The sequence below is a fragment of the Ursus maritimus genome, unplaced genomic scaffold, assembly GCF_017311325.1.
Source record: "Ursus maritimus isolate PB19 unplaced genomic scaffold, ASM1731132v1 scaffold_2, whole genome shotgun sequence".
Classification (NCBI taxonomy): domain Eukaryota; kingdom Metazoa; phylum Chordata; class Mammalia; order Carnivora; family Ursidae; genus Ursus; species Ursus maritimus.
In genome coordinates this window covers 76,532,527-76,542,965 of record NW_024424452.1, presented here as the reverse complement: position 1 = coordinate 76,542,965, position 10,439 = coordinate 76,532,527, and the positions used below count along the sequence as shown (strand labels likewise).

Genomic DNA, 10,439 nt, shown 5'->3' with positions numbered 1-10,439 from the left:
CCCCGTGCATACCTCTATCATAGCACTTAAAACATTCCACCGTGATTATCAGCCTACCTCTACTGCCCAATTAGATCACAAACTTCTCAAGACAGAAAACGATTATATTCATTGTTGTATCCACAGCTCCCAACATGATGCTTGTTGCTTGGGAAGTTTTCAGCAAATATTTATTGAATCAAAGTAAACCAAATGGGGAGAAGCTCTAAGCTAACTGATGGCCATAGGGGGCAAAGATGCCTGCTCCCACAATTGGACTCCTCCTGTTTTTCTTCTGCTTTCCAAGGATTTCTCAATATTGAAACTGATGCCCTCTTTGTTAAACATAAAAATTTCACAGCCCCCCGATAATCACTACTATGCAAAAGATAACTAATAGTTTTTAATTAGAGTCCAGTTTCTATACATCCTCACCAGCTAAAAAGACTTTGTTCAGATTTACTTTCATTATTTTCTCTTATAAACACAAGCATATTTTGTTTTAAATGCATATGTGTATATGCAAAATGTTTCAATATTGAATGCAATTTCTAACTGTACCTCCCTCTCCCCATAGATCATGATATGGCTCCACTGAGAATCCCTAGGTTTCCCAGTTTTGCTCTGGCCAGACTCACTTCCTCAGGTAGTCCCTTGCATCTTGTCCAGTGACTGGGCTTTACACAGATAACCAGACTTCCAAGAGGATGAATACCTGGCCTTGACATTTCCAGGTACCTCCTTCCCTCTCCACACACACATCTTTACCTTCCTCTCTACTAATGCACTCCTCCACTTTGTTAGGGCCCCAATTGCTGACCAAAACTCTAAGGCTGACAGGTGTAAGACTTGTTCACTGACTTTGCCATGCTCTTGGGTCTAGCTTGCCTTCCTACCCTCTACCACCCGCCTTTTAAGCCTTGTCTAAACTGGTGGGAAGCTTCATGCCAGGAGCTGGCTCCTGCCTGCTCTTATCATTCCAAAGCTATGACACGTTCCAATAACCTAGAGTGTCTCACAGGCTGAGAGGAGAGAGGCCTCTGCCTGGAGCCAGTGCATGTCATTTCCCATCCTGGGAAAACCCAACAAGGTGAGGCTTGGCTTCGTTTGGTTTGCAGCCAGTTTTAATCCTCAGATGGCAGAGGACTCCATGGAGAGAACTGCTATTTTGAACACAACCTTTAACAAGGTTGAGGTGATTGGTTGATCGGAAATCTTAGCTATTATGTTGACCAGGAAAGGGACACTGTTTCATAATCAGAGGGAAAGTAGAATAGTAGAAGGAGTTACAGCTATGTGCTCAGAAAGTTCTAGTTCCAAAGTACGAACTTAGGCAAGTTATTTAGCCTTTGTGAGACCCACTTTCCTCACTCATATTTGGAGAGAACAACCCTACCCATATTGAAGGGTTATCGTCAAGATGAAATGTGGACTCACTAACTGTGTTGAGTGTGGGGTAGGGGACACAGTAAAAGCTCATTCGATCGCCCTCTCTACCAGCATCCAGTATGGGTTTGATAAATGCTAGTTTATCAGATTTCCAAACGTTAAATGAAAATATGTGTTTGCTCCTATGGTCAGAGACCAGGTGGAAACCTTGAGTGCAGTTGTATCATTTCGTGTAAGACTTTTTTTCCCCCATTTGGATAATGAAGTATCTAATCTTTAAAAATTAATGGGTCATGATAGCAAAATAGGTTTAAAAGCTAAACAATCACAAAAATATATAGGAATAATCCTTAAACATATGAAAACAAATGCAGTCTCATAATTAGAGAAATACAAACTACAATTGTACAGCGATATTTTTCATCTCTAAAATTAGTTTAAAAGTAAAACTTACTGCAGTCATTGTTGAGGCTGAGGGTAACAGGCACTTGCATACATTTGTAGTGGTAATATAAATTAGAAAACTCTTATGCAGGGACATTTTGCAATTTCTAATAAATATACAGATGACCTTAGCTTAACAAATACGGAACACTTCACGAATTTGCATGTCATTCTCACGCAGGGGCCAGACTAATCTTCTCTCCATCCTTCTAATTTTAGTACATGTGCTGCTCTTACGGAGACAGACATATTTATCCTCATTATACGGCACAAGAAACCCAGACACATAAAGGTTAAGTAACTTGACCAAAATGACGCAATTAGAAAACATCACAATCCTGGGTTTATCTCGGCAATTGCACCAGTCCAATACAGTAAGATTGTTATCTCATGCTTATCAGAAGCTCTAATAGCTAGTTACATATAACTTTGATGAACAAAAAAGAAAAATTAATAATTACTCAGTCAGAGGCCCTTACTTGATAGCAGTAGTTGAAACGAACAATATGAAGAGGGGTGGTTTTTAAAGAGGTTTTGGCTTTCTACAAAACAATTATCTTGGTCTGCAACAGATCAATGTCTTGAAAAAGAAAGTTGGGGTACAACGTGTTTAGATTAAAAGAGGCAAAAATGCAAAGCATCATCCTTGATTTTATTTGGCTTTGAGCAAACCAGCCATAGTAGACATGTTGGGGACAAATTGGGGAAGTTGAATATGGACTGAATGGAGACAAAAATAAGGAATTTTTGAGGGCTTCGGAGGGGAGGGGGGTGGGGGAATGGGATAGGCTGGTGATGGGTATTAAGGAGGACACGTATTGCATGGTGCACTGGGTGTTATATGCAAGTAATGAATCATGGAACTTTACATCAAAAACTAGGGATGTAGTGTATGGTGACTAACATAATAAAATAAAAAAATATTATTAAAAAAATAAGGAATTTTTATTCGTTTTTTGTTATGTGTGATAATGGAATTATCCTTTGAAGGAGTTTTTTTTTTTTTTTAATTTTGGAGCTGCATGCTGAACTATTTAGTGGTAAAATGTCATTATGTCTTTATTTTAAAATGATTCTGCCAAACGATTTGTAGATAGAGGAAATGTGGCAAAATTGTCCATTGCAGACTCTAGGTGGAGGAGACATGGGTGTTCTTTGAGGTATTATTTCTGTTTGTCCGTCTATTTGAATGTTTTCGTAATAAAATATAGATGAAGGAAGAGGCCCTTGGGGATCCCAGACCTAAAGGGAGGACTCTCAAGCTGTGCTTTAGGGCTTGGTCCCTGGCCCTGTTACTTACAAAAACTGAGAGGAAGACAAGGAGACCAGATCATCAAATTTGGGAGGACTAATGATTGCTGGAACCTAGATTCAGAAAGATGGTCACTGGCTGGAATCTGGCTAAAGGAACCTTAATAAGGAGGAAGATAGGGTCATGCGTTCAGGTTTTAGCAAATTAATAGCCTGAGGAAAGCTGTTAGAACAGCAATTCTCATCAAAAGAACTAAAAAGCTTTAGCTAGTGGCAACTCAAGGTGAGAGAATGAGGTGACACTGCTGCCTGGAAAACGAATTTCCAGTTAGTCTACATTTCTGGAAGCAGGTACTCCAGAAGGCGGGAGGGTGAGTCCCACAGTCACATCTGGCCAGGGCACATCTGGAGTTTCCGATTCCCTCTAGGTGCCTTGTTTTGAGTGGCACTGGGGGTGGGTCTAGAGAGGGTAACTGGGCCATGTCATATTGGCCATAGAGCCTGGGGATCATAAGTTTAAAAAAGATTAAGAGGAACATGGGCAATGCCATCAAATTCTTCAAGAGTTTTGTGCAAAACAGGCTAGCCCTGTGTAGGCGGCTTCATAAAAAAAAAAACCAGATACACTTGTTACAATAAAACGAAGAACTTTTGTAAAGATGCCAGGGAAGGACTGTGTTTGTTAAATGGAGAGCATTGTGTGCCCCATTAATCACTCCTGTTTCATGGTAAGAGAACAATGGTAAATCTGAGACAAAGAGAGAGGAAAAACAAGTGAAACTGCCTTGAAAAGTGTAGAATGTTTCCTGAGCTGAAGCACGTGCTTCTATTTGCCAGCAGCATTTCCAAGGGCCAGAGATAAAATTCAGCTGTGCATCGGACGCTTGCCTAAACTTCACCGTATTCAAGGACTGCGTTGTCTGCGTTCATGAGGACAAGTAACTATGTTGATAGTTTATCAGGTTGACAATCCCAAAGCTAGGTAGCCCCCGGTGACTTTTTAAAGTTTTTGTTTGTTTGTTTGGTCTTGTTTTGTTTCTGAGTCAGTGAAACGTTCATGTGGTTTAACATTCAAAGAACATATAAGGAAATACTATGAAATGTCCCCTCCCTCTGCCAGTTTCTGTCTTCCAACCATTCAGTTCCACTCCTCAGAGACATCTAATGTTAACTAATATTTTGTTGTTTCATGCACATCTTACTCTTTGCCCGATTTTCTCAATGTGAGAGTCTAGGAAGCAAGGGTTTCCTGACTCTTGGCTGTGTGACCCATAGGGCGCTCTCTGATACACAGGATGGAGTGGAGTCCAATCCCAAGGGGTCTAGGAACAAGTTTTTCTCGAAACAGCCACCATCTGCCAATACCTAATTTCACTATTCTGCACTTTACTGGTCAGGCAGTGAAATGCCTCGCCAAAGACTTTGCAAGGGGGAGATAACATTCTGTGAGGGTAAATATGGCTATTTCTCCACTGGCCAACTTTACTGACAAGGTCACACAACTGCATCTTTGTTCCTGTCCAGAGAGCTCGGTGGTTGGTGCTACAGAAAACCCTACTGCTGAGATCACTGGGGATTTAGAGCGGAGAGTAACTCATGCTTCTTTACATTTTGGCCTGTCCACGCGCTTTTTGTGTAGGTGTATGTGTGTTATTTCTCCAGTTGAAATAAGTTCCTAATACCTAAACTCTTTGTACCCTCACTGCCCCCAATACAGGGGACTTGGCTTCTCTGTTTTCTCGCATTGCTTGAGAAACCTAGGAATGGACTTTTCTTCTAAGTTCTTTCAAGTGTGCATCCGGGTCGCTCCTGTGAAGATACGGAGCCACCATATGCAGATATGGAGCTGGCTCAACACGAGGTACCATTCTCATTCTCATTAAGTTAGACATTTTTCTAGAGAGATAAGAATTACATGTATGAAACAGGGACTATACTTAAAGTGCTAAATTAAGGGTGGGCTTGAGGGGGACATGGTTGGCCATCCCTGTTTTCTCTAGAGGTTAAATATTATCCATTTCTAAATTTCCTAATTATCTTGATTCTTAAGGTTTTAGTTTATAGGTTTCTTAATATTAGAAAAAATTCTGTGCTTGCTCCTTTTCTTGGAAATCTTCTAGATTCTATTGGACAATACCCTCCTCATCCCTAAAACCTCCTTCAACCGGAGTAACTACACCCGAATAGGACATTCTAAACAGGGGATTCCTTAGGTAGGGACAAGGCAGTTCTGCCGACTCTGCTCTACTTCTATTATTTGGAGTTCTTGGTTCTTGGACATATGCAGGAAGCTGGGTGGCTCTGATGTGTAAAACCATGAGCTTTGACAGTCAGGGGCCAGGATAGAGATGGGTGTCCCTGAGCAGAGCACATGGCAATAAAGGCCTGCAGGACCTCCCAAGGTTGAACTGGGGACCAGAAGTAACAACAGCCTTGTGATAGATGCCTGATTTCTTTTTTAAAGATCCAGCATGGATTTTCCTCAATACAGCACTTCTCTCCATTCTGGAGGGAAAGGAATTGTATGATTGATTGGTTTTTAAGTTCCCCGTTAGGATGAAGGAGGATGGAAGAGTTGTCTATGAATTTTTATTATGACGAGTCATTTTTTTAAAAACAGCTTTGAATTTTTTAAAAAAAAATTTACCAAAGATTATCCCTTAAAAAAATTAATCTGGGGGCGCCTGGGTGGCTCGGTCGGTTGAGCATCTGCCTTCGGCTCGGCTCGGGTCATGGTCTCGGGGTCCTGGGATCGAGTCCCGCATCGCATCGGGCTTCCTGCTCAGTGGGGTGCCTGCTTTTCCTCTCCTTCTGCCTGCTGCTCCCTCCCGCTTGCTCTCTCTCTCTCTGTCAAATAAATAAATAAAATCTTAAAAGAAAAATTAATCTGAACTCTACATGATTTTGAACCGGGAGTAACATGATGAGTGAAAAGATCATCTGGGCCCATTTATGAGGGGCTCTTGGATGAAGCTTAGGAACATGCGGTAGGTAAGTAATAAGTGACACGTCCACTCTATTACCTCCAAGGATCCATGTCAGCACAGGAAAGATGGCATCGAGATGACGGCAGAGGCAGCCATCTGACCCCCACAGTACACAGAGAAACAAAGTTCCATGTGCTTAAGATGATTTCTTATAAATATTACTAATGGTGAAAAAAATCAGGCAGCATCCACATAGATCTCTTTGCAAGTTTAAACTGAAATGGTGGCATTGGGGTGGCCCCGTGGAGAAGGCCGTCAGGAGCTGCACTTCCCAACCTCCACCCCCAGGGCCATTAGTCTCCAGGATGTGGTTGCAAGAGTAAAGTAAAAAGAAAATTTGCCAGCTAGCTAACCGTTCAACAAAGCTGCTGATGGGACATCACTAGTAAGCCAAGGTCACAATGGGTCCAGGTTTACCCCTGAGATTCTGGGAAATGAGTTCATACTAACCAAAAGCAAATACACTAACAAGCATCCATAGAGGGAAATGGAGAGTTCAGAGGGAATGAGAGTTCTTGTGCCAACTGGTCAACTCACTCTAGTCTCACCAGGACACTATTTGAGAAACCAAATTAAGGTTGTTAAATAACTAATGTGAGCAAAGGGAGGAAGGGATGCCGAAAGTCAATATAACCACACTTGGAAAACCTGCTGCTGCCTTCTCCTGAAGAGAAGGCACGAGAGCAGAGTACTGGGTGGGTGAGTTAAAACACCCCGGCATCCCTTTCCCTGCAAGGCCAGGGATGGAAGGGTATATCACGTATACCAGAAGTTCTCAAAGGACAGTCTGGGGACCCCGGGGGTCTCTGAAATTCTTTCTGGGGTGCCTGTGAGGTCAAAATTATTTTCGTAATAATACTAGGATGTTATTTGCCTTGTTACTTTTCTTCTCTCCCAAGGCTACAGCGGAGTCTTCCAGGGGTTATATGACATGTGGTAATGTCATCGCTTTGACAGCTACTGGAAGGTGTGCTTGTGTATTACTGTATTTAAAACTTTCCCCATTTTAATTTCTAATATGATAAATATCAGTAGGTATAACCTACATTTTTAAAAAGATCTTTAGGGGGACACCTGGATGGCTTAGTCAGTTAAGCGTCTGACTCTTGATTTTGGCTCAGGTCATGATCTCAGGGTCATGAGATTGAGCCCTGCATCGGGGCTCCACACTGAGCATGGAGCCTGTTTCAGATTCTCTCTACCTCCCCTCTACCTCTCACTCTCCCCTCCCCTCCCCCGTCAGCTCGCTCTCTCAAAAAATTGAAAAACTTAAAACATTTTAAAAAATAAAAATAAAAGATCTTTAGGGCTCTCAGTCTTTAAGAGTTTAAGAGTGTAGAAGGTTCCTAAGATGAAAAAGTTTAAGAATCACTGATACAGACCATCATTCTCAGTCACCACATTAGAACACGGACAAACACCAGAATGTTATTCTTTTTGATGAAATATTAGAAATACCCCTGTACTGCAGGCAGGAGCTTTCTGAGATTTAGGAAGCATTCTATCTGAGTAGGTATATACTATTCAGATTATCTCAAAAGTTCCAAATAATTGTGCTTGGGGATGTCTCTCTCCCTAATTCAAGGGTATAGGTACACCAAATCCTTTCACTGGATACAATAATTTGCAAAACAAAAAATAAGAAAGAAACATTTTGATCCCGGATTTGCCTGTCCTTCGGCAATGATCTGAAACAGGATCATAATACATGTGTGCCCCGAGAGGAAGTACATACTCTTTTTGGAGGTATCGAACTCTAACTGAACTGAAACCAAGAATCATAACCTACCATAAATATAGGGCAATCGAGCGAGTTTTTCTGGTTTTGGGGGGTTGTTTTTAAATGTGTGTGTGTGTGTGTGTGTGTGTGTGTGTATAAGAGAAGAGGTCAATTTAGGTACCAGGCCATTTCTTAAAGATTCCCGAATTCCATTCTTCAAATACAGTCAGCACAGAGGTTGGTTCTTACATATGGGTCCAGTGTCCATTTAGCCAGGCTCCTGGGATTGCACAAGGCCATTGCATCCTAAAGAACGGAAGGGACATTTTTATAGGAACCCTCCTGAAGCTGGGAATGGAGCATTTGTGCTTATAAATATAATATTTGCAAGCCTAGAGTTTTCCTCTGTCTCCCTCACATTGCTGGCACATGGACCAAGACAGAGCTGAAGGTAAACATTCTCAAACCAAAATAACCGAAGAACAAAACACAAGGATGTGATTTAAATATGAATGAGCAAAGATCAGATGAATATCTGGTAATACACAGGGCACTAAAGGAGGGGGGCAAGAGAAGGCACGTTTCCTGTCCTCGAGAGTTGCAATCACTAATCTCTTGCCATTTTCCCTTTGCATCACAGTATCCTGTCATCTACCAGTTAACTGACAGAGATAAGGACAGGAGGGTGACCTCCATCTCTCTCCTGTATTCATAATCGGTTGAACTCACGAGAGACCTCCAGGAGCCATCTCCAGCCCCCGGCCCTGAAGAAGAGCTGAAAATTCAAGTTTTAGAAACAGAAGGATGTTGTCTATAATAACACAGTTAAAAATCTTCAAAAAATGTAAAATCAATGACACTCAAAATGTTGCATTTTAATCAGTAAACCTTTATAATCATGGAAATTAAACCACTCGTCTTCAGGAAAAGTGAGTGAGAAGACGGTGGCAAGAGCTAGAATCGAGCAACTCTCAAGGAGGCAAAAGTGAGTCACCTTTTTGGTGACAAGAGGGAATTAGGCTTATATGCCAGAAACTGGCTTGGTTAACTTGTTTTCTCTTTGTGAGTCTGGAAGGTGATGAGCTCCGACCACTCACTGCCTCATTGTCTTGCCCGTGGGCTCCTTTCCGGGCAAGGAAGAGAGTTGTGTCTCCTGCAGAGTTGCGTAGGTGTCCGCCAGCAGCCCGTGGAAGACGGCGGTCCTGGGGCCCAGGATGGGCAGCCTGTAGCGAACGCTCTCTGGAGAACAGTGCAATAAGAGGGAAAAACAAGGGCTTCTTAGAATCTATTTTTACAGAAACTCAAAATATCTAAAGGTCACCAAAGACTTTTTCGTCCTTATAAAACAGATTCAAAATTCACATAAGAATTCCTTTTGATAGAACCATCTTATCCCGCACAAGATTTAAGCTCCGACAAATCTTGCCAAAGAGGTCAGAGAAGAGTACCTAGAAACAAAACTCAACTATTAGGAGTCATTGCCAATTAAATAAAAAGTGAATATAAAATGTGTCTGGAGTTATAATGTGAGTTGAAGGGAAAAGAAGATTCAATTCTCAGGATGGGGTAACTGGGTGATGGGCATTAAGGGGGGCATGTGATGTAATGAGCACTGGGTGTTATATAAGACTGACGAATCACGGACCTGTACCTCTGAAACCAATAATACATTATATGTTAACTAATTGAATTAAAATTTAAATAAGTAAATAAATATTAAAAAAGGAAGGCTTTTCAGGGGCACACAAATGGTTCTATCTTTAAAAAATGAACATGATCGGGGCGCCTGGGTGGCACAGCGGTTAAGCGTCTGCCTTCGGCTCAGGGCGTGATCCCGGTGTTCTGGGATGGAGCCCCACATCAGGCTCTTCCGCTATGAGCCTGCTTCTTCCTCTCCCACTCCCCCTGCTTGTGCTCCCTCTCTCGCTGGCTGTCTCTATCTCTGTCGAATAAATAAATAAAATCTTTAAAAAAAAATAAAAAAAAAAATAAAAATGAACATGATCTTACGAAAAGTCTACGATAGTACTTGCATTTCAAAAGGAACTTTCATTTTATGAAATAATTTAAATTAGCGTTCCTTAAGATCCTCATCATCCTGACCTCTTTTTCAAATGTGATTTTATTAACAAAAATGTTGGTTAATATTCAGCTTTTCCAGAAGACACATTGCTTGAGGGATAACATCTTTCTATTGGAAGTCACTGAATGGAAGGGAACTGGAGTCCTGAATTCTCTGGAAAAGCTCCTCGCTCCAGCTGAATGAGAGCTAAGAGAGTCTCATCACTGTAATGAAGAGGAAACAGAGGTCCAGGCTCACAGGCCCTGATGGACTGAGGACCAGAACCCAGATCTCCTTAATTCCAGGGCAGTGACCTTTGAACCATGACACAGCAATGTGCCAGGTGGTAGGCCAAGGCAGGTTGTTCACATCTCTGCCGATGTTTATTGACATCTGGACCCTGTACATGTCATGGAACTCTGGACTCAAAGCCAGAGTCAAGACAAATGAATCCAGAAGAAATCCCCATAACTTATGGAGACAGGCTCTTTCTGTTTACTTAGTTCTCACTGATGATTCCTGATAATATATAAGGGTTAGCTGAATCCAGAAACAAACTAGAAGTCACTGCTGTGTGATCAAGGCGAGGAGTTAGACAGTGACTGGC

General features: G+C 41.8%; 1 protein-coding gene and 1 non-coding gene across 3 annotated transcripts in view; both read right to left on the bottom strand.

Moving 5' to 3' along the window:
• Positions 1-1,948: 1,948 nt before the first annotated feature.
• Positions 1,949-2,059, bottom strand: LOC121104140. The gene has a single exon (XR_005836507.1). It is a non-coding gene; the product is annotated as a U6 spliceosomal RNA (small nuclear RNA).
• Positions 2,060-8,638: 6,579 nt separating this feature from the next.
• The window catches only part of CUNH1orf105 (chromosome unknown C1orf105 homolog), a 25,550-nt gene continuing 23,749 nt past the window's right edge, over positions 8,639-10,439 (bottom strand). For both annotated transcript variants that reach the window (XM_008696346.2, XM_008696352.2), the window contains exon 7: positions 8,639-9,009. In XM_008696346.2, the coding sequence (XP_008694568.1) occupies positions 8,864-9,009 (146 nt within the window). In that variant the 3' untranslated portion in view covers positions 8,639-8,863. The remainder of the gene's footprint in view (positions 9,010-10,439) is intronic.